The 24,364-nt window shown below is 35.8% G+C and overlaps 1 protein-coding gene across 1 annotated transcript in view; it reads left to right on the forward strand.

Annotated features, from left to right (window-relative positions):
• ATG4C (autophagy related 4C cysteine peptidase) overlaps positions 1 to 5,508 on the forward strand; it is a 130,889-nt gene extending 125,381 nt beyond the window's left edge. Inside the window, 1 exon segment of the mRNA XM_079127109.1 lies at positions 1,512 to 5,508. Within this exon segment, the coding sequence (XP_078983235.1) occupies positions 1,512 to 1,679 (168 nt within the window). The 3' untranslated portion in view covers positions 1,680 to 5,508.
• The last annotated feature ends 18,856 nt before the right edge of the window (positions 5,509 to 24,364 follow it).

A 24,364-nucleotide genomic window follows, 5' to 3' on the forward strand; every position in this document is an offset into this window, starting at 1 on the left:
GTTGATATTTTTCAGCATTGTCTATAACTCATGTAAACTTTTCAGAATCTTTTCCTAAGGGTCCTCATTGCCAGCAGGAAAGTTTGTTTGTCAAAACATTTTTCAAAAATTTTAATTCATTTTTTATGAAAATTGTTTTAATTCTTAAAAAGAACTTAAGAGAAAAAATTTAAATTATTTAGAGTACTTTTGAATGCCAAATCTACAGGCTACAAGGGTTGTGGGTGCCTTCATAAAATTCTAGGTGTTACTTTTTTTGTATGTAATGCATCTTTAAACTGTGGATCATTGCTATGTATGAGAACACTACTATTCTTATTGATTATATTATTGCAGAAATGTTTCATTCAAAATATTTTTTAAACAGAGAAATCTTTTAAAAGACTTAAACATAACTTTATATTGTTGCTTTTGTTCTTTGACGATTCTTTGAAGAAGGGAAATTGGATGTCTTGCCATTTTATAGATGATAGAGTAATTTGTTCAAGGTCACATTGAGGTAAATTGCAGAACTGAGATTAGAATGGACCTTCTAATTTCATTTAATGCTTCTTTTATTTGTGTTTGGGTAACAGTCTTTTGCCATATTTTACCATAAGTTAGTAATACCATTTTGGTGTATTGCTACCACCAAAAGAAGAAAAATCACAACTCTTTAACATGCTTTCAAACTAATATGACTAAAAAATTTGCTTAGGGAGGGGGCCCTTAAAGGGGAAGTGAATATAAAACCTTTTTATTTTTTAAAGGTGACTAGAAATATTGCTTTTATTGTGTAAAGTGTGTAAAGTGTCTGAATTGATGGACTCCTCTCTTAATTAAAAATGATAAGGGCTGAGGAGATGGCTCAGATGGTAGAGTGCTTGCCTTGCAAGCACAAGGCCCTGGGTTCGATCCCCAACACTGTAAAAAAAAAAAAGTGATAGTCAGTAGTTCCTATTATCTTCCACTTGTGATTATAGCACATTTTCCCCCTCCCTTCCCTTCATTCCCCTTTATCTATCTAATCCACTAAACTTCTATTCTTCTCCCCCACCTTGTGTATGTTCACATCCACATATCAGGGAGAACATTCTTCTATCTTTGGATTTTGGGGATTGGCTTATGTCTTAGCATGATAGTCTCCAAATCCATGGCAAAAGTCATAAAGTCATTCTTTTTTATGGCTGAGTAATATTCCGTTGTGTACACTTCTTCATCCATTCATCTGTTGAAAGGCAGGTAGGTTGGTTCCATAGTTTAGCTTTTGTGAATTGAGCTGTTATAAACATTGATGTGGCTGTGTATGTAACTATTTTTAATGGAGAAGCATGTATTTACCTATAAATAAACTATATAGTGCTAATTCAACTTCAATCTTTTAGCCAAAACAATGAAAATTATAGCACTGGATCAATGTGAACCAAAGAAGGTAACTAGAGAAGTTCAGGGCTAAAATACTATGTTTTGTCATATGTCCCTAGAGTGTCCTATTACATTCAGTGAGGGATTCTCTGTCCTTTCTCTTACAGATGCTGAAAATTTCTTCTAAGGAGAAATATCCCTTGTTTACTTTTGTAAATGGTCATTCCAGAGACTATGACATTGCGTCTGCTACAACCAATGAAGAAGATCTTTTCTCAGAGGATGAGAAGAAAAGATTAAAAAGATTCAGCACAGAAGAGTTTGTTCTCCTATAAAGATGAGCACATTTGTGCCCTTTGTGAAGAACTCTGAAAGGGGAAAATGAAAAGGAACAAGTTCATTTGAAAGTTTTGTTTTCACAGATATCTTAATTTATATGTTCTTTTAAAAGAAACATTTGAAAATATATAAATTCAAAGATATTTTTCTGAACGAGAAATGATTTAATGAATATTGCTTTCTAATAAATATTAAGCAATTCTGGTTACATTCCTATTTCTGAAAGATCTCTAATGAAACACTACTTTCACTATAAGCCTTCTAGTCTTCAGTCTTCCATCTGAGCCCATTGTTCTCCTGGAGGTTCTGTGACATAGACCCCCTCACAGACTGGATACACTAGATAGCTTCAAAAACCTCAGTTTGTATTAATAACCAGAAGAGCAGAGAATGAATCTTTAGTGCTACCTAAGCCTCCTGCTATTAATGCAACCAGAGGCTACTTTGGGATATATATTAATAATTAGATAGTATTTGCTAACTGTGTTGTACATATAATTATAAATAAGCAGAAGTTTGAGTTAAGGTAAGCAAAATTTTATAATGATTACTTGTTTATGCTTGCTTTTGAGTCTTTTATGAAGAGTAAATATAAACTTGGTTTTTCCCATGAATTTAAAGGTTATGTTATTAATGGTAAGTGCATCCATTCAAATCAGATAAAGGAAATTATAAAATAGCAGTAGTGTTTGCTTCCTATCTCAAGAATGAAATTTTATGAGAATTCAACTTAATATACAGTTTTTAAATCTAAAGATAAGTACCAAAAAGACATCAGTAGATCTTCTGATATTGCTATTTGTGTACAGCAGTGTATTAGTGTTTAGAAGCCAAGACCATTTTCAAGGTAAATCTGCCTTAAGTGCATTATATGTTGCTTAGAGGTAAATTTGTGATATAAACTAAGACTTATTATTGAGCCAGAATTCTAAACTAAATAATAAAGATATGAGAACATAAAATGCCTTTGTTTTGGTTTTAATGTTGGGATCATTTTAATCCTTTCATTTGAAAAATCATTATCTCGTGTGAATTTTATTTATTTATAATGATGGCAGATAATATTGTTGTTCTGTAAGCAAAATATTAACTTATTTTATAGAGCTTCTGTATTTCAATGTGGAAAGGTAACTTATTATAAAGATGTAAAATTTTGCATCATCTAAAGCTACTGATCTATCAGAAGAGTCTATTTGTTTGGAGTTGCATGTAAAGTTGAAACAGGATGGGCACATTGCTTTTCTATGCCTGAGGGGAGAAATCAGGTTTGACATTTTCCAGGGAGAATAGTTTATTGAATTGAAATAAATAGTCTAAAAGCTAAAATTTTTCTTTGCCCTGGATGAAATCTGAACAAATTATGTCCAGTTCTAACTTTCCTAGAATGTCAAAGCAGTATAGGAACAGAGCCCGTGGAGCAGACTTTATATGCTGCAGTCCTCTCATCCTCGCTGTTGCAATTTACTGTTCCCACACAGCTGCAGTTTTCATAGGGTTCCACAATAAACACATCAAATGAGAGCACTCATGCCTTCAAATGGATCAGAACTGATTGTGTTCTCTTATAAGAACAGTACAAAAGCTTAGATTTACAGGGTAGCCTTGCCATTTTCCCAGCTTATTTAGGGATTCTACGTATTTGTAAGTAGGATTTTAGAATAAGACAAATGACCTGGACAAAAATTAGGTAAGAGGAGGCAAAAACTTCCTTTATGTTGAATTGTATTGAAAAGGCTGAACTCAGAATATTGAACAAACAAATCTTACAATATAGTCATCCATGTGACTGGAGTAAATGTTTAGAATCAAATTATTAACATAATTATATGTATATAAAAAGTATTCAATAATAGTATGAATTTATGAGTGAAAGAAAATTGACAGAGGCTGATGCGTTTATCTTGCTTGCTTACTAATTTGACTTCATCTGAGCCAGCCAGAGGTTAGGCTTATCTTCTTGGCAAGGCAACAACAAAACTATCATTAGGTTTAAAATAGAGGTACTGTCTATCCTGGTTTCAGACTTTGTTTTGAACACAGATTTCATTTCAGGTTCGGAGAGCCAGTAGTTTCAGTCAGTGAAGTTTATGGACCATCTCTTTCAGCCTGGAATAAAGGAACATTGAAAAGGATAAGATTCTAAGAAGGGTGTTCTGTTAGAATTGTGTGGGGATCCTCCATTTGGACATCAATATTAAGATTCTGGATTTTACCATTAACATTTCAGAAATGAATTTTTAAGATTCTTGATATGACTTTTTGATGGCAAAGTCTTCTTTTGTGTCTTCTCCATTAGATTGACACTCTGAATCCCTTTTTGTCAATTTATTAACCACCACCGGGCAATTTTGAAAGTCATCATTTGTTGAATGAGTGAATGAAAAGATCCTTTGTGGAATAAGTATATCCAAAAAAATTTCCCTGAGGTATTCATTTTTTGCTTTTACCTTAAGTGAACCCCATTAAATATGTTTTAGTGAGAAGAAAATTTTATAAGATTAAAAATTTAGATCACTTTTCTGTTCTGTTACCTTAGTATTAACATTGTTCAATGGCAAATATCTAAAAGTAGATATGTTAATTCCAACTTGGGTTTAGAAGAATTAAAGAAAAAGATCAGCAAAAATGACATCTATATAATCTATGCAATCTCAGGTCTGAATTGTCTCTCATGATCTCTCTTTTTAGAAGAAATCTCTAGTTACCTTCTATTATTCTATGTCAGAAAGCACTTCACTTCTGGTCGAATCACACTAACCCAGCTTGTTTCCTAATTTTCTTCTACTAGGAAGAAATTTCATTTTCATGGTTGACCACAGATTACCTTCAATAGCTTGCATTTGACATTTTAAGTATTTTTTACTATATATTCAAGTACAAGTATTTTTTAAAAAAGTGATTTTTCTGAAACAGGAAATAAGGAAGGGTGAAATAATGAAAAACTATTTGTAAATATTAAATCACTATATGAATTGTTATCGGAGTACATACACCTATTTATTTACTTATTTCAGGAAGAAACCAAGAATTTAAAATACTTGTGAAATAGAATCAAGATCTACCAGAGGTATGGTAAAGGCAATTTCTTGGAAAGAAAAGGGATTATTATTTTCTACAAAAAGAAGAGCAAATGGTTTCAAAGAAATTAGGAGAATAATATTTATCAGGTGATATTTTTTGTAGCCTCAGTGTTGTCAGTCAACCACAGTTCAATAGTACTGTTCACTGAGTAGTCTGAGGTACTGAATTGAAAAGGTAAAACATCAGACCAGGAGGAATTGGAAAGATTCTATCGATTCTAAAATATAAATTTTATGTCATTTTATAGTTTGAATCTTAAGTCAGCTTAAAAATCTTAAGCATTTTTGTGTGGCTTTCATGGTTATTTAAAGACTTTCTCCTTGCCTATAAACTTTGAAAAATATTGTATTTAGAGTTGGTATTGCAGACACATTTTGAGTTAGCATTTCCCTCTCTTTCTTTTTTACAGTCTTCCTTGACATTATTGGTGGCAAGCAATGGCCCAAAACATTCACAACTACAGTTATAAAATTCCACTTACTCTCTCACGATGATAAGAAAAATATGTTAAATGCGGAGAATACATGTTTATTATTAGGCAGAAAAATTACTTTTTTACTGTGTTACCCTCTAACCAATTTCTCCAGAAATTCAGAAACTCAGTCATCCAAGAGTGCGTCATAAAAAAACAAAAAAAAAAGTATTCTATGGAGAAGTATCTTTTGTTTAAATTATTAAGAATAAATTATAAATATAACATCTATATTATATACTAAGATAATATAAATTAATAAGAAATTTTTCCTGCTTATAAAACTTATAAAAGTTGTTTTATAAGCAGTATAAATAAACAGACATTGGAAATCCAGTGGACGTCTGAGAACAAAAGGATGAGGGGATAATTGACAGCACAGTTTGAGTGTCTAGGCAAATACACCATAGTAAACTGACACAGATGAAAGTGTATACATTTAAAAGGCTTGTGGGCTGGGCTGGTTTAAACCTGAATGTAGGCACTGGAAGGTCGTAAATACTGGCTGATAACAGAGGGGACGTGGGGCTGCCATGCTGCACAGCTCCAGGAGGCACTGTTGTCAGTATATGTTGCGTGAGTGGCGCTCCCTGGAGTTGTGCCATGTGGCATCTTTGCTGCTAATATTTATGTACTGCTTTCTTTTTACTCAGCACTGTTCTGATCTGTTTGCTTGTATTAAAATATAGCAAATGAATTAAAGATCGGGAAACTAGATCTGGGATTAATAGGGCAATTAATATGAGTCTGGGGATTTGGATGATCAACAGTGGTTCAGATCAGGAGAGTCCGTTGTCAAAAGTCTAATTACAATAGAGGTGTTTTAGGGCTGGGGATGTGCTCAGTGGTACAGCACTTGCTTAGTATGCATGAGGCCCTGGGCTTAATCCCCAGCACTCAAAAGGGGGCGAGGGGGAAGAACCCCCCCACAAAAAATAAATTTTTAATGGAGAGATACACATGTATATTTTATATATTTAAATTATTTCCTAAGTATTTTTAATAGATATCATAGAAAAAATTCTGTTCATACTTTTACCACTTCACTTCAACATTAATCTTTTTTTATTGTAAACAAATGGGATACATGTTGTTTCTCTGTTTGTACATGGAGTAAAGACATACCATTTGTGAAATAATAAATTTACATAGGGTAATGTTTGATTCATTCTGTTATTTTTTTCCTTCCCCCCACCCCTCCTACCAACATTAATTTTCTAGTTCTATTTTAGGTTCATGTTATTCTTTAAGCATGCTTAATGGGTTGAATTTGGATGCCTGTTTAATTTAACCATATTCTATTTGATGAAAAGGTCTACTTTTCAGTCTTTCATATTTTGATTTATACACTAACATTGTTTTGTGGCTCTGACTTACACAGTGCCTTTTCCTGTGACTTGTGACTGGTTTCTAGACCTGATTCACTGTTCTTTTCTGGTTTTATGACTGCCAGCCCAGAGGTAGATAAAGAACCTCTTTATTTTTATATGTAATTTGTTCTTATAAACATTTGAAATAGTGTAATGTAAGGGAACTGAATGGTGGATGTTTTTAAACATTGTTTTAGGGAAGGTTTGTCCCAGGGAGTTTAAAATATAAAAATATTAAAAAGTGTTAAATTATTTTAATCAAAGTAGCTGGACAGATCTTGATGTTACAGTTCCAGCATTTCATATGTTTTTTTTATTTTTGTTCTTTAATAGTAGAACATATAGTTGACTGACTTTAAGTTGACTTCTAGTAGGATATATAGTCACCCAAGCATTTTTACTGAGGCTAATGATTATTTTTATATGAGTGTTAATTGGGTTAAACTTATGACCTACATTTCTTACCACTAGTTTTATCACTTATATTTTTCTGTTTTCCCAGCGTTTGTGCAAAATAAGTGCTAATGTCAAATCCAGTAATTGTATAACCTGTTATTTGTGGTGATTTAGGGATGTTAGATTACTTATGTTGAATGTCTACATGAGTCCAAGGTAAGTCTTTTCATTATTTCCATCCATGTTGTTCAGCTTTATATTACTATAACACAAATAGCTGAGAGCTGGGGATATGGCTCAGTTGGTAGAGTGCTTGCCTCACAAGCACAAGGCCCTGGGTTCAAATCCCCAGCACCGCAAAAAAAAAAAAAAAAAAAAAATAGCTGAAACAATAAGCTTAAAAGGAAGAAAGGTTTATTTTGGCTCACCCTTTTGAAGGTTTCAATTCATGGTCAGCTGACCCCATTGCCTTTGGTCCTGTGGCGAGGCAGTAAGTACATCATGGCAGGAGAGACTGGTGGAAGACAGTAAGAGGAGAGACCTGAGTCCCAGTATTCCCTTCAGGGGTTCACTCTTAGTGACCTAACTTCCTAACACCAGGTCTTACCTCCTGAAGGTTGCACCACCTCCCAAAAGTGCCGTGTGCTGGGGACCAAGCCTTTATTTAACATGGGCCTACGGGAGACACTTATCCAAAACAGCACCCCCCGCCCCCCAGTGAATGTGAAGTGATATTTCATGGTTTTCTTTTTAAAATAATAGCCTTATCAAAATGCAATTCACATACTAAACAGTTCGCCCTTTCTAGTGTACGATTCAGTGGTTTTTAGTGTAGTCAAAGAGTTGTACAATGATCATCATTATGAAATTCCAGAACATTCTCATTAGCCTAAAAAGAAACTGTCACTCTGTATTCTCTACCCCTCTATTTCCCACTCCCAGCCTTGGTAATCACTAATCTTTTCTCATATGGATTTGTTTATTCTGGATGTTTTGTCTAATTGAAAATATGCAATGTAAGGACTTTTGTATCTGACCCCTTTCACTTAGCAGAATTTTTTCAAGGTTCATCCATGTTATAGCATGAATCAGTACTTTATCCTTATAACTGAATGATATTTCATTAGATATGCCATATTTTCTTTATTCATCAGTTGATGGATATTTGGGTTGTTTCCACTTTTTTGCTATTTTGAATATTGCTGTTATGACATTCGTGTATGTGGTTTTATGTGGCATATGTTTTTATTTCTTCTGGGCATATACCTAAGTGTTGGTATACCTAGTCATGTAGTAAACTATGATTAATTACATTTTTAAATTTTTTTTTAGTTGTTGATGGAAATTCATTTTATTTGTTTATTTATTTATTTATTTATTTATCTATCTATTTATGGTGCTTGAGAATCGAACCCAGTGCCTCACAACATGTCAGGCAAGCACTCTACCACTGAGCCACAACCACAGCCTCACTAATTATATGAAGAAGTACCAAACTGTTTTCTAAAGTGACTATATATTTTACAATCCTTCCAGCAAAGGTTCCAGTGTTTCTACTTCTTTGTAAACCCTCGCTATTGTATTATTGTCTACCTTTTTATTTTAGCTATAAAACAGTATATGTGAAGTGATGTCTTATTGTGGTTTTGATTTTCATTTTCCTAGTCACTAATGATGCTAAGCATCTTTCCATGTGTTTGTTGGCCATTATTATATCCTCTTGGAATTAATGTGTATTCAAATTCTTGGCTCATTTTCAAATTGGGTCATTTGTCTTTATATTATTGAGTTATAAGAGTTCTTTGCATATTCTAGATGCAAGTCATTTGTCAGTTGTATGATTTACATTTTCTCCCTTTCTGTGGGTTGTCTAACTTTCATGATATTATCCTTTGAAACAAAAACAATTTAATTTTGATAAAGTCCAATTTTTCTATTTCCTAATTTTTTTCTTTAATTATACTTTCGGTGGTGTACTTAATCCAAATTTATAAAGATTTATACCTAAACTTCCGTCAAAGAGTTTTATAGTTTTAGCTTTTACATTTAGGTCTTTTCATCTTGAGTTGATTTTTGTGTATGGTGTGATAAATATATCCATATTTATCCTTTTACATGCAGATATCCAGTTGTGTGAGCACCATTTGTTGAAAAGACTGTGCTTTCCACCATTGAATTGTGTTGGTATTGAAAATCAACTGGCCATAAGTAGAAGATGATTTCTGGACTTTTTTTTTTTTTTTTTTTTTTTTGGTGCTGGGGATTGAACCCAGGGTCTTTGAGCATGCTAAGCATGCACTCTACTACTGAGTTACACCTCCAGCCCCTGAATCTCAATTTTTTTTTCTATATATATATATATCCTTATGCCAGTACCATACTGTCTTGATCTACTATAACTTTGTAGTTAATTTTGAAATTGGGAAATGTAAGTTCTCCAACTTCATTCATTTTCCAAAATTCTTTTGATAATTCTGAATCTCTGCATTGTCATATGAATTTTAGGATTTTGTCAGTTTCTGCAAAATTTTTCTTTGATTTTTTTTCAATGTTCATTTTTAAAACATGGTATTAGTGAACTATAATATAAAATTGACTTAAAACATGTGCATATTTAGAAAGTTAAGCATGCAAAATTTAGCTCTTATAACCATGGTCATGTATAGGAATATATCAAATTAGGCAGGTTGTATTACACCATAGCGTCAACCAGGGCAAGTGTTTCAGAAACGGGGCTTTATATTCACTCAATACTGCTAGTTTGGAAAAACAAAAACAAAAACAAAAACCCACAAAGACTTACATTTTTAGGGAAAAACTGGTATTTAATTTCACTGTCAAACTCCCAATATTCCATAGTACAGATGGCAGAATAAAGTAGTGAAGCAGTGGAATCAGAATGGCTCAGCTCAAATTATGACAGTATCACTTAGTAGCAATGTGGCCTTGAGCAATTTCACATTGATAAAATGGAGATAATAGCAACTCTAATAACAGCATAGGGCTGAAGTGAGTTTTACATGAGGAAACAGTTGCAAAAGTACTGTTAAGTCTTTAAAAGATTCTCAAGAGGTTTACTCATGTCTGTTCTAAGATTTGAAAAGAACTTAAAAATCTTAAAAAAAAGAAAAAAGAAAAGAAAAACCCAAACTAGCATTACAGTATAAGAATTAGAAAAGAAGAAACTGAAAACCTCTTAATTTCATTCCAGTATTTTGTAAGACTCCAAGGAATAACATTAAGATGAAAAAAAAAAAAAAAAAGTAATATTTCTGTCAGGGAGCTCAGAAATTAAGAATGGGGGAGATACAAACTCCTACCCGTGGCAGAGCAAGAAAAGACACACTGAAAGTTCTACACAGTAAAATGACATTTGGTTTCAAAAGATGGCTCACGTGTTGACACGAGGGTTAGGGAAATCTTCACAAAAGAAGAGGCATTTGAGATGAATCCTGAAAGTCCAGGATGGTTGCTGCATGGCCTGGATGGGGAAGTGTTTGGATTAATAACAAAGCCCCCGGGCTGGGGCCTTCGGCATGTTTTCTAAATGAAAGTGGGTTTGGGACAGGGCCTGTCCCTGGAGGGCAGACTTGAGGTGCATGTGGCTGGCGTGGTTGCTGGGCTGACTGGGAGCACAGCTGGCACTTACTAAGGGAGCGGTGCAGGAATGAAACGTCCAGGCCAGACCACCAAGGGCTGTGAACGGTGGCCTGAAACAGACTTGCTCAAGATGCCTGGCAGAGACAAAAAAAGTGAGGGCCGTGAAGGAAAGAGCAAACTGTAGAAATCAGAGGAACTGGGGTTTAGTTTTAATACTTTATGAAAATTTAAAATTGGAAGATGATTCTGCAAACCCTTCCTTGTTTTTTAAAGTTTTATGTTTTTTATTGATTCTCCATATTTTCCCTCTTTTACACAAAATACTTGAATACACTCTTGATTTTCACATTTACTTTACATCCTACCAAGCTGTTTAAATTTGTCCCATAATCTCTTAGCACTTGTAGTCAATGTCTTATCAGATGGTGTCTACACTCAGACTTTGGGGTGTCAATGCAAAATGTCCCACTACTGTTCTCACTAATCTCCCAGTGGGGGATGGTGGGAGAGGAGTAGCTGCAGATTCTTTAAGAATCTGTTTTACCAGATGTAAATCTGCAGATTCTATAGATGTACTAAGTGAATTTACATGGGGCTAAGAAAGGATAGGTTACTTAATTCAGGGGTTCTTAATGAACCTGTGACTGATTTAGGGTCTGTGAACTTGGATGGGAAAAAATTTACCTATTTATTTTCACTAACATCTTTAGGAATGTAGACAATGAAGTATGGTGACATCAACAGTAGCTAGAACTTTGTCAGCAATAGGAATCCAAGATGTTTTTATATCAGTTAATTCATATATCTTGAAATATTGTTTACACAATTTTGAAATTATGGTAGAACATGCTGCTAGGATTGATTAATGTGTTGATAAAGGGGAATAGATTGCACAGTTTAAAAAATGAAAAAACTAGTCCTTTTTTTTTCAGTGCTGGGGATTGAACCCAGGGCCTTGTACTTCAAGGCAAGCATTCTACCAACTGAGCTATATCCCCAGTCCTAAAACTAGTCCTTTTAACCACATGTATTTCCATTTAAATTTTAAAACATTTTTCTGGGAAGAAGACACATATGCTTTACCAGACTTCCAAAGGATTTAAAGTGAAGAAGTTTGGAAATTAGAAAGTTTTGAACAGGATAAGAAAAGCAGGGGGCTGGGGATATAGCTCAGTTGGTAGAGTGGATTCAATCCTCAGGCTTGGGGATATGACTCAGTTGGTACAGTGCTTGCCTTGCATGCACAAGGCCCTGGATTCAATCCCCAGCACCACAAAAAAATCAGAATTTCTGGCTGAAAGCTGGAGCTGGAGCATTTGGGGTGTTTGAAGTCGTCTGAGAATTGGAGGTGGAAGTGTGAAGTGCTGACAGGACCAGCCTTGGGAGGAAGTGGGGGCTAAGCTGCTCAGTCAGAGGGACTTCAGGGGAGGGGAGAGTCTCTGCCATTGTCAGGAGGAAATTGGTATTACCAGCAGAAAGGAAAGCTTGAGTCAATGTGAAGACATAGAGGATTAATGATTGCAGTGATGGTATCCATGACCACAACTGCCATTTACTGGGTACTAAGTATTTTTAAAAATACTTAATCTTCACAAGATTACTGTGAAGTAGATGTTTCTTATCTCCGTATTACGAATGACATAACTGAGGGTCAGGTATGTTAAGGTCACTTGTCAAGTTGCACAGCTGGCAATTTGCAGATCTGGGATTTAAGCCCTTCTGATTCCATAGCCTGTTCTAATTTTTCCTATGACATCTTGAATTAGATGTTCCAAAGGACTGAGAGGACGAGGCTAGAGAAAATGGCACAGGGAATGGTGGATGAGGGCTGAGGTGGATGGAGATGAAGATGGGAAGAAGGTGAAAGGGAAGTCTTGGACCTAATTTTGGAAAATGGGTTAAAGACCTAATCAGTCTGAGTAGCAGGCTAGAGGGCATCAGAAGAAGTGAGGTGGCATTTGACAAAGATCTGCTTCTATGTCAGTGGCTTTGAGAATCAAGTCCCTATTGTTTTGGAAGCTGGGAGTCACTGGAAGTTTATGTAATACGCTCCTTTTTTGCCTTTTCCCTCCATATAGTACATCCTGCCCACCCTGAGGTTAGAAGCCCGATCATAGTAGCCTTATGAAGCAACATTTTGAGCCTTCTCTTCTTTGCCTGGCCTTCAGACCCCAATTTTCCAGAGACTGTGATTGAGAAAGACCTTTTGTTACCATACAACAGGGGGGAAAACTCCCAGTGGTATAAAACAGACTGAGGACTTTGCAAAATATAGCAAGTTCATGTCTGTTAATATGTTAAGTTATTTGGCCTCCCTAGTTTAAGTAGTTATTTGTTGTTTTCATGCTAATACAAATTCTTGTATTAATAGGAGCATGGCCCTGGGTTTCTTCATCCGCCTGGGAAAAAATTACTTGTTTGATGGTAAACAAAGAACAGAAGAATTGATTCACTGTCCTCATTTTAAAAAAAGATGGTATGAAGCAATAGTGGAATAATTTTAATTGTAACCATCTAACACTTGCAATCAGTAAGATCATTTGTGTTCTGTTTTAGGAAATGGAGTATTAAAGAGTACATAGTGCATTAGAAATGCAAAACATGACCACATGTTCTCGGGATTTTGTCAGTATTACATGAAAGAGCGCTTGTACTGGGATGCTCTGCTCTGAGGGTATTCTCTGTTCAGTGTGTATTTACAGAGATGTATGAATATTTGATTAATGAGTCATGGTCTCTGGAGAAATTTAATAACTGTATTGCTGTACAAAGCCAGGCCCTCAACTGTTAACACAGCTGCCAATAGTGTCATTGACACTGCAGCCCTTTCTGAATCTAATGTATTCTGTGGAGTAAATTCCTTGGTTAAAAAGGGATCTGTATGAGCCATTCACTTATCTGTTTTGAACTTTACTCAATTTACAGACTGTGATTTGTAAAGATTTTTCCAATGAAAACAAGCAATGATAGGGAAACTTGAAAATGGCCTTTTTATCTTAGAGTGCTTTTCCCAAAAATTAGTTGGAAAATTTTTAATAAATAAAAAGTAATGATTATCCTTCTTAAGATTATCTGTTGGGGATTCACTACTAACTTTGGTCTTGATGATCATATAAAAATATCCACAAGAAGCAGAAATACAAGATACATTTCTGATTTAGATATGTAGATCTCACATCTCTTTCAATGACATAATCTAAATTCATTATTAAATATAATTTAATGCTTTTCCAGCAATACTTGATGGCCAATTTATTCTTTTTCTACCCTTCTCTTTGTTTTGTTTTGAATACCTATGGAGAAATCAATTCTAACTTTCAAAGTTAGGCAGGTATTCTAGTAATGTTACCTCAGTTTAACTGCTTGAGTAACAGGGAGAAATGTCAAAAAAAGATAAATTCAGTGCAGGAGCTTTCGCTGGAAGCTGTAACCGCAGGTTAGAATTATCCATGCTATGCAGAATTTCCTGCAACACCTCTCCTTAGGGCCACAATGCATTACAGCAGACGTGTAATGAAGCTGCTATAAAATCTCTGGTAATTAAGGGGGATTTGACAGTAATTGCAACAGTGAATCAACTTAATTATTACCTGCTTCAAAGAGAGCTAACCTGATGTTATAATCTAACCTTTTCTACTTTTAAAATGGGAGATTAAACAAGTATATGTAGCATTTAAGAATTAAATGTGTTGAGATAGAATTGTATTAATATACTTCTCCTTTTCTGTACATGTATACATCGATTTCTTAAGAACTAGCTTTCAGTTTCTGTGATCCATTAAAGTTATTTAAAATACTCTGGAAATTGAACTTTCAAGCCCACATCTCTTATTCAAGTCAGCTTCTTCCTGAGTTCCAGCCAGACCTTGATTGTGACCAGCCCGACTTCAACAAAAAAAGGAGACTTTTTTAATGGTAGCCTGCAAAGAAAAGAAGCACCAAAATTATTATCATTATTGACATTTAGATAGACAATCTCTTAGAATCATAAAATCTCATTAAAAGCAGCAAGCATACTTACATGAAGGAGAAGACTGAGAATCACCTGAGAGTCCTTAGATCATTTGGTATGAGAAACGCTGGGTATGAGAGTGAGGCACTTGAGTTTCAGCCTGAGTTATGTCTGTGGTAATGCTTCTTGCAAACTCTTCATTTCCTATCATCCAATCATTTCCTGTCTTCATTTTCACAAGAATGGGAGTGGGAAAAAATGACAGTGGTCAGTATGGTTCTGACGTGAAGCATGTCACACACCTCATGTTATCAAGTACCTAGAAAATACAAATAATACCAGTTTGTTATTAATAGTTTGGCCTCCTCTGGCAGATTTCCCCAGCCCTCTTTTCTTCTTTTACGCTATATCATTCTTGTGTCTTCACTGGCTTTAACTTTAATAATACCATATTAACTCTGCAAGTATCAAAAGTTTGGTTCGCAGTAGTTTTGTTTGGAAGTGTCAATCTTTTTGTTTAGTTTTGCATTTGCCATATGTACAGATACAATGGACTGACTCATTTCACTGGAGATGATTGATTAGTCATAGATTTGGTATTTTTTTGAGACTGGAACAATCTCCTCCTTAACCATTGTTTGCCACAGTAAAAGTATGTGCATGAGACTGAACCAGAATCGAGTCTTTATCTGGGGCAGCTGTAGGCAGGCTGCCCAGGACCACTGGGCCGGTTTTGCTCAGTGATCTTTAATGTCACAGCTCTTATAAGATTTCTTCTGGTTTTGCAAACTCAACCTGAATCTGCTGAAGGAAGACTGGAAACACACATCGTATGCCTTGTTTACCTTGTTTTCTAACATTGCTTCATGCCTAACCAAACTTTCTCTTAATATGGGCAGCAAATAAGTATGGTCAATACTTGACTAACGGATAGGGAAATTAAGCAATGTGAATTCTCATTTTGATTCAGTCTCCAACTGACCTGGACAAATTGTCTAGAACCTCTTTTCTGTTTTCTTTTTCTACCAGACTGAATTACAACTATCCACAGGGATTTCCTAAACCCTAATTTCCTTGTTTGTCTGTTAGAAAGTAGGTTGCCAAAGCAATGGCCTAAACAAGTTAGTCCCACTTCCAAAGGTACCTATTTAATGATCAGGGATTTTCTCATTTCATGTGAGCCATGATGGTCTTTAATTTACCAGCAATCAGTGACCTATGTAGTAGTTGCACCTTTGATTTTTTTTTTTTTTTTTTTTTTGTCCTTTAGATGCTGTATTTGAGCAGGGGAGGTTAAAGAGTATGGGACTTGAACCATGTGATTTCTATTAGATAAATGGTGTAACAAGATCATGGGAAGAGAGTGGAGCTCTTGAACAGAGTAAGAATCTTGCTATATAGCTTGTCTGTCCAATTAAGAGAGAAAAGTGAATGGAACCAGTAAGGTTCCTGCTTCGGAGGAGCTCACATTATAATTGTATTTATTCAGTGCTTATGATTCTAGGCACTTTATTGGGTATTTACTATTCCAGGCACTTTGTATTATCTCATTGTTATGCCATAAACAGAAATCTGCACTTTTAGAGAAGAACCTTGAGACTTAGGTTAAACAAATTGCCCAAGGATACCCAGCTGGTAAGTGATGCAGTAGGATATAATCCCAGACCTGTTTGATTCCACAAATGGTTGAAATTACTAAATTTTGAAATTGTCTATGGAATTAATGAACCACATCCTGGATATCACAAGCAAACATATCCAGGTTACAGTGTACACTGAAATTCAAAATAATTTCCAGTGACGGACTTAAGAACCATCAGTTTTGAAGCTATCATGTTAAAGCCCTTTCTCAATTCCCCTCAGATCTTTCCACAAGCAGAACATGTACTAACTTCTTATGAACTTCATGAAGAATGAGTATCCATTTAGAGACCTCTTTTTAAGACAAATTATCGCACTTCTTTGTTCTTATAAAATAATGGTGTAAAAAAATTAAGGTTATGCTTTCTGAGAGAGTTAATTATACAACCATCTCAATTATTCAGGGACAGAATATTAGATTAAGGATATATTCATTCTTGCCTTGGGCAATACAGAAGGACTTTGTAGTTGACACTAAGGTGATCACAATAAGAGACCAAGAGAGAGTTGGAGTCACCTGAAAACCACACGTCTTTGAGAGACAGCACACTTTTAAGGGATTTTAAAGATTATCTTACAGATGAGGAGACAGATGAGACCCAAAGATATATTACTTGCCAAGTTACACAGCTGATACAACAGAGGTGCTATTAGAGTCTAGTTTGTACTTTTAGTTGAGGAAGGTTTATTTTAAGGAGTTTATGTTTGGCACCTTTAATATAAATAACTGAACTTCTACTGATGTCTTTAAAAAATTCTGCTCTTAAGTAAATTGGAATCGGTTGGTTTTCAAGACAATAGTCCTGAGTAAGGACGGATTCATGTCACAGAAACTACCTTTTCTTTGGTGTTCAATTTGAGCATTGATGCAGAGTTGGAATATTAAGTGAAGCTATGAAGACAGATAATGTGAACTAACAGCAGAGACAATCAGTCTAACCATCTTTCCAAAAATATTTCTACCCCTTAATCTTTTTGTTGTGGTTGTTTAATTGTTATTAGGTCACTTCTGTAAGAGGTATAGTCATATTTTTAAAAAGAGTACAGGATTTGAAAAGAAAAAGAAGAGTTTTAATAATAATATCTTGATTTTAGTTATCTATTATTGTGTAACAAATCATCTCAAATTTACTGTCTTAATCTAATAAAGGTTTGTTATTCCTCATGAGTCTGTGGTTGATCAAGCTCAGCTTTGAGGTTCTTGTGCTCTGCATGGTGAAGCTGTGGTTACTCATCTGACTGTCTTCAGCTGGGAAGTTTGGGGAGTTTGAACTTCCAAAATGGTCTCCCATCTTTTGGAACCACTCTCCAAGTGACCCTTTATCATTTGGTAGTCTAACCAGAATTTTTCTGCATCATAGCAGTTGGCTCTGAAAAATGCAAAAACAGGAGCTTCCAGGCCTTGTGAAGGCGTGGGCTGGGATCTGGCCCAGTGTCACTTCTGCTACATTCTGTTGAGCAAAACAACTCATAAGGCCAAGCCAGATTCAAGGGTAGTGAAAAGAGACTCCATTTATTGATGTAAGAAATGATAAAGAATTTGTGAACATTTTTAATCCACCACAATCTCAACTTTTTAGGATCTTAATTTTTGTTGCCCAACCAGTCTTGTGTCTGTCTTTACTTTCTTAGCTCTTCAGTGTCCACATAAAATAGTAAACAAATGCTAGTATTTTCTTAGCCTGAACATTAACTTATTTTTTTCTCAGTTTCCTTGAAGACAAAGTCACAGACATACATGGCTCAGAAAAACACTTACATTTTGACTTCACGAAACCTTTGATTTCAGAGAAAACAAAAGATTCCTAATTATCTGTTAGAGCTGAAGTAGATTTTCCAGCCTCTTCTACTTTTTAGGGGTATAAAAATCAGCCTCAAGTCTTAGGAAATTAAAATTCTGAGATAAAAAGAAATATGAACATGTGAGAGTGAGCCAGAGAGAAAATTTTGGCTGAAAATTTAACTGAGTAATTTGGTTCAGCAAGAAGACCCTATCCATTTTCCCTTTGGCTGCTTCACTCCAATTTCTCTGATAGAGTCGGAATTTAGAGAATCATCTCTGACCAGGTACTCCTCTGCCAGAACAGAAAGTGCCAAACTGCCTTAGTACTGACAGCCAAATTGACATGGAGACATTGTAAAAATAGGAATGAGGGATCAGCTTGGACTTCCCTGAACTTTATTTTTTTAATACTTACTAAGGACTTGCACAGAGACACCCACGCCTGCCTTTCTGCTGAACGTGCAGTCTTACCAGGGCCTCCTCCTGAAGCACAGACAATGGTGGGAAGGGGCGCTAGAGAGTGGATCACACTGTAAAGACAGCAATGTGATTTTGAATCCCCTTTTCCCTGAAGGCACCAGCAGAATCACCAAGAGGTAGCCTATTCCCCCTCAAATGAGATACAGCCGTTTATCATGTCAGACTACGCCACAGAGGGTTAAGGCTATAGGGCTTCTGGCTGTCAGCAGCAGGATTTCATCTGGGGCCCCTCAGGCCATATGGAGGAAGCCTAAGAAGTTCATTCTCCTTTTCCCATTGTCTGGCATCTTGTCTCCATTCCCCACCCCAGGGTCCTCTTGACTGGCCATATATCCTGACTCCAAATCATGTGTGAAACAAGCATCCTAAAATTCTCCTGTCCATTAAGAGAAACCTCCCAATTTATATCCAAATAAATTGAATAAGCAGAAATATAAAAGGATGGGTTGTTATTTTAATTTATAAAATTGAATATACTTCCACAAACTTAGGGAACAATTTTTAAACATTTAGAGTGATTCTGTGAAAAGAATTTGAAATTATTTTTGCTGAACAGAGACAATCTGTGGAGTAAGATCATGAGAGGAAATTGTACATATGTAATTCTTTTGTGGAGCTACAATATTAAGATTCTATTCACGGCTCCTAATAGAGTTCATCACCACCTATTTCAGATTTTGCACACAGTAATTGTTTCATTGTAAAAATCTTTTGTGTCTATTTTCTGAATTGCTATGTTGTCTATAAATATTTAGTGATAATTCATGATTGGGTTGTATTTACCCCTGTAGTTATGTATTACAAATGAAACGACAGCATCTGCTGAAATTAAAAGTGGCCACATTTTCACTGGAGCTTAATTAAATGCCAAAATTTATCTACATTAACAACAAAGTAGTGAAATTTATTGATCAATTCACATGATATAAGTTGACAAATGGCTTAAGCAATTTCCATAATTTTCTACACGTGTTAAAATTTGTAATGAAAAAGAACACTATATTAACATTAAATGAGAACTGAAAGGGAGGTTTTGTACTGGGGCCAGTGCCCTGGAGCAGTGTACTTTGTTTCCCGGGCCCTGTCCAGGCTTGCTGTTTGAGCTGTGTACAGATGGGTCTCTGACAGTCCTACAGCTGTTCTCCTAATTGTCCATTAAGTGTTCTATTGATTCTCTGATTCAAAGTACATGTCTTTCAGCTCAAGCTATCGTGTGAAGTGGCAGACACATTCCTTGTAGAATGACAGAGCTGCTTGAAACCTAAAAATGTGGTCTGCCAGTTTCAATTGAGGAGGCTGCTTTCAGAGGAGAAGGCTTGGTTAAAGGCGCTTTGTAATAGCTGGTTAGGTTGTATTTTCTAAACTTTTAGCATCAATCAATTAAAGCAGCAGCAGCATGAAGAGTTTTAATTCTTGGTTAAGCATGTACAGATTGCACCTGGCTGATAGAGGGCAGGGCGAGGGGATCGGGACTGGAAATAGGAGATCATCCTTGTTTAGCTGCATGCAGATTCCCCCTGTGCAGCTGACATGCGCACAGCCATTTTCATTTGGCTTGCAAGTTCACTTTTAGCATTTTTTAAAAAATTGAGATCATCTGCAATTCCAGATTATGCCAGTCAGAAGCCTGTTTATAATCATCTCTCTTTAATCTGGAAAGTGAAAGATAAGATGCATATCTGTTGTGAGGACCATAAATCTTCAGAGAAACAAATAATCATAGATAAAACTGTAAAAGTTATTTAGTTCGCCACTGGAAGAGGTTTATTAATCTAAAATTTCCAGTCCATTGTGTCTTGATTTGGTTAGCACTCTGTATTTCATTTTGTGCAATTGGACCTAAGCAAAGAGCTCTTCAGAGTTTGGACTTGATCAGTAGTAGTGTAGTTCAGTTGAAGACTAGTTTCAAGAAATAAAACAAAAGCTGTTATCCAAAAAAACATCCAAAACTGTGGTTTAGGTGGCCCCAAATAGCGTTTGAATTATTTTCTTAATGAGATGACATATCCAAATGTCTTTAACTCTTAATTACTCTGTAATATAACATTTCAATGGAAAACACTCTTTATCTAGTCATCTTTCATCTATACACGCAATGAACGAATAACATTTGTCGCTGCCTGTGTATCATTAATTTAATTAGAAACTACTTCCATGACCCTAATCACAGCGGAGGTTCTCTGGTGGGATGTTCGCTATTAAATAAGCTTTCAGATTCATCTGCATTTTCAAAGGGGAAAAAGACTATCAAACATATGTAAAGGTGTTTAATGTATCAAATATACTTATCTAAGTGTGTAAAGATGAGAAACAAAGATTTTATTAAGGAAAATCACATTAAAAGAAGGATTAATTAAAAATGACTCTTTTCTCACCATCAGCTCTTAATTCTTTTGTTTTCTTTTTTTTTCCTGCCTCCTTTATATCTTCTCACAATAGCCTCTTTTGGAGAATACCCCCACTCTTTTCCTCTCATTTTAGTTGTGTAGCAGAGCATGGCCACTAAACTCATGTTCCTTTTGTTAAAAAGCAAGTGATTTGTATCCTGACACTCTGTCTCACATGTGACTCCTTCCATTCTAGAAACCTCCACACTGGAGCCCCCTGTGCAGGGAATGTGTGGCCTGTGCTGAGCGGATGGGCAGTGAGACAGAACATGGGGCTTCTAATTTTTTTAAGTGTAATGCTTTTAAAGTTAAGGAGCAATAGGTGCATAATCTCTTTGCTTTTAAAACATTTGGTTTGAAATTATAAAATTTGCAAATGGGTGAAATGTATATATTACAGAATCTATGTTGAATGGAGGGATCTATATGTTTTCAAAATGTGGAAGCTTCAACCAAAATGTCCTCTTACTGAAGGATAATAAATCCTCCCTATCTGCTTTTTCTTGGAAAACTAGTGAAAAATCTATTTCTAACCTAGTAATATAGTATATATTGATACCTGCAAAACATTATGTGAATCTACTTAGACGCCAGCACTTTCAATTACACTGTTAGCCAGTTTTTTAAAAAGATTTTTAGAAGCTTTCAACTGTAGACTTTTGTCTTGTTGAATGAACTTCAGCTACACTAAATTTTAAGTAAATTTGTGATGACTGAGCAATATACATTGGCTGAGCTAGAATCCAATAACCCACAGGACAAATTAATTTTCAACAAAAAGGGCAGAAACCTCAAGTGCCATGAGTATATGGAGTCTCATTCTATCTCTCTGGAGCCATTTTTGCAAATCACTACAGCTATTCATAATCTAAATCAGTCTCCTTTAGCAGCAGAAAGATCTTTTTTCATGACAAAACAGAAGATGACATTCATTAGTGCCTAACTTGCATAAGCTACCGTAAATTTATTGGTGCTCTTCTACTTATCTGGGTAAGAATTCCTTTGTCTACAGCTATAGGAAAATTCCAGTTGTACTACTTAAAAATATAAATTGTCACTTTTATCAGAACTTTTGGCAGTTTACTTTATTTTAGAAGTAAAACTGGTGGTTAAGGTTTTAAGACTTCCAATGGGCGTTGTTTCAATCATATTTAATAGGTGCCTAGGATAGTAATAGGATCATGTTTAAGCTCTGTGCTGGAAGAAAAATCCACAGTTTCATCCATGTATTGCTGGGGAGGTTTTGGAGAAACCAGCCTTTGTGGTGGCGGATATGGCGATATGCATTGTACTACCTGCCAGCCAGGCACCGACTTTAAACCACCCAGCCTGATTGTCGTGTTCAAGGGCTGTATGTGATTGTGAGGGGCAGGGGGTGCTTATAGGGCCTAAATTAGAAACATTCCATAAGCTGTCATAAGCTGTCCTACAAGTCAGAGGGAAATAGTCTTATTTTCACAGTGCTCTGATCAGAATCTTTTATTGGTCAAATTTTCTTTCCAGTTTATAAGCTCCAGCCTTGGATCTGTCTGGAAAAACTAAAATAGTTGCTACAGCATAAGGATCATGTTTTTTGTCCTGTTCCATTCCTACTCGTGCTGGCTGAAAAGGAACAAGAAAAAACTAAGGATGCCTGTATTTTGCAATCATAGATTGGTTGGTTTGTGTCTGACAACCAGATTCTGGGCCTGTGAGACAATGAAGAGAACAACCCAGCAAGGGTTATTTGTAGTACATTTATGTAGAGGAGGAGAAGAATGTGGATGTGTCCTTAACAGAATCTGATTTGGATGGGGGTTCAGAAGAAACTGAGGTAGAAATTAAGAGATATTAAAACATAATTTTTGAATATTGGGGGCAATGGTAACATCGGACAGCCAGATTCTAGCTGGGTGTGGTAGTACATGCCTATAATCCCAGAAGCTTAGGAGGCTGAGGCAGGAGGATCACAAGTTCAAGGCCAGCCTCAGCAACTTAGTGAGAGCCTGTTTCAAAATCAAAAACACAAAGGGCTGGGGATGTGAGTAGGTAGTAAAGTGCCCCTGGGTTCCATCCCAGGACCCTGCCCCAACCCCCCCAAAAAAATCCAGATCCAGAATGTTTCATTAATTTTCTTTTTCTGTGACTGCATAGCACCTCTAATGTCTGAATTCACATCCATATCTGTTGCTAGTCATGACTTATCATAGATGGTGATAAGGACAGCCTTGGTTATGACCTGTGATGAAAGGAGAATTGAATAGTACCACAAGAGGTATGGCCTACAAATTGGAAAGAAGTTTTGTACTTGTAACAAAAATAAACAGCTATTTTGACTTCAGGAATTGTGGGAAATTTGGGTTTTAAGAGGGATGAGAAAAGAGAGCTAGGGATACTGCGATTGTATAGTTTCATGACAGTTTCAGAGTACTGATCAATGTAATCTCAGACATAACTAGGTTTAACAGAGATTACCAAATTTGGTCAAAATACTCAACATAATGAATTGACATAAAGAACAAAAGTTAAAAGTAAGCACTCACAATTATATCAAATATTAAGTTTATAATGGATTTCTCATTACTTCCAAAAATGTGTATACAATAAACCCATGTGGGCAAAACTGAGTTTGGCCACTAGATCTAATGAACAGGGCTGATGCCAGGACATGCCTACCTGAAGATCAAATTTGCTGAGTCAGGTCTTAGACGTTTAAATCATGACTGACCTCTGGTAGTTTCTGACAACCAGGATCAACTTCTCAAAGCCCTGGAGAGTGCATATTACAAACTAGTTCGTGTTCCCTCAAAAATGTCAAAAAATTAAATACTAGAGCTGGTGATATGGCTCAGTGGTAGCATGCTCGCATAGCATGAGCAAGTCCCTGGGTTTGATCCCCAGCACTACACGTACAAAACAAAACAAAAGAAACTCCTTATTAAAATTTCCTTCCCCAGATTTGTCCAAAGATAAACCTGAAGAGTGGTTGCTGAACCTTGCTGGTGTTTTATTTAGGTTTGATATGTAACTTATTGGTTACAGAAATAGCCTATCCCATTTTTATGAAGAATGGCTCTTTAGTCTTCAAATACATGTTCGTTTACAAAGCTGAACTGTTAAGGTATAAAGATGTGTATACGGTATATTATACCTTTCTTCATCCCTACAAAAATAACATGTCTTTTTGAACAGGGAAGGGGATCCTGATGCCTGGGTAATACAACACAGAATTATTTTTACTAGGAAATAAACTACCACATTGAACCTGCATGTAAGATATGTGTCTGGGGCAAAAGAAAAAAAAAAAAAAAAAAAAATTAGCCCATAGCCTCAAGACAGAGTTGCTCTGTAAACCTCCTGACTGGTGTCAGTCATTGTAATCTCCCCAGTTGAGCTAACCAGGCCAGTCGTGTATCATAAGCATCCATAAAGTCTCCATAAAAATGGAATTTTAAAGTCACCCAGTGCCCCCTTTCTGTCTTGGAACAGAAAGCCATATAGCAGATTATGCCGAGGAATGGAACAGATAGAGAACTCCAG

This window comes from Sciurus vulgaris, assembly GCF_902686455.1.
Source record: "Sciurus vulgaris genome assembly, chromosome: 1".
NCBI lineage: Eukaryota > Metazoa > Chordata > Mammalia > Rodentia > Sciuridae > Sciurus > Sciurus vulgaris.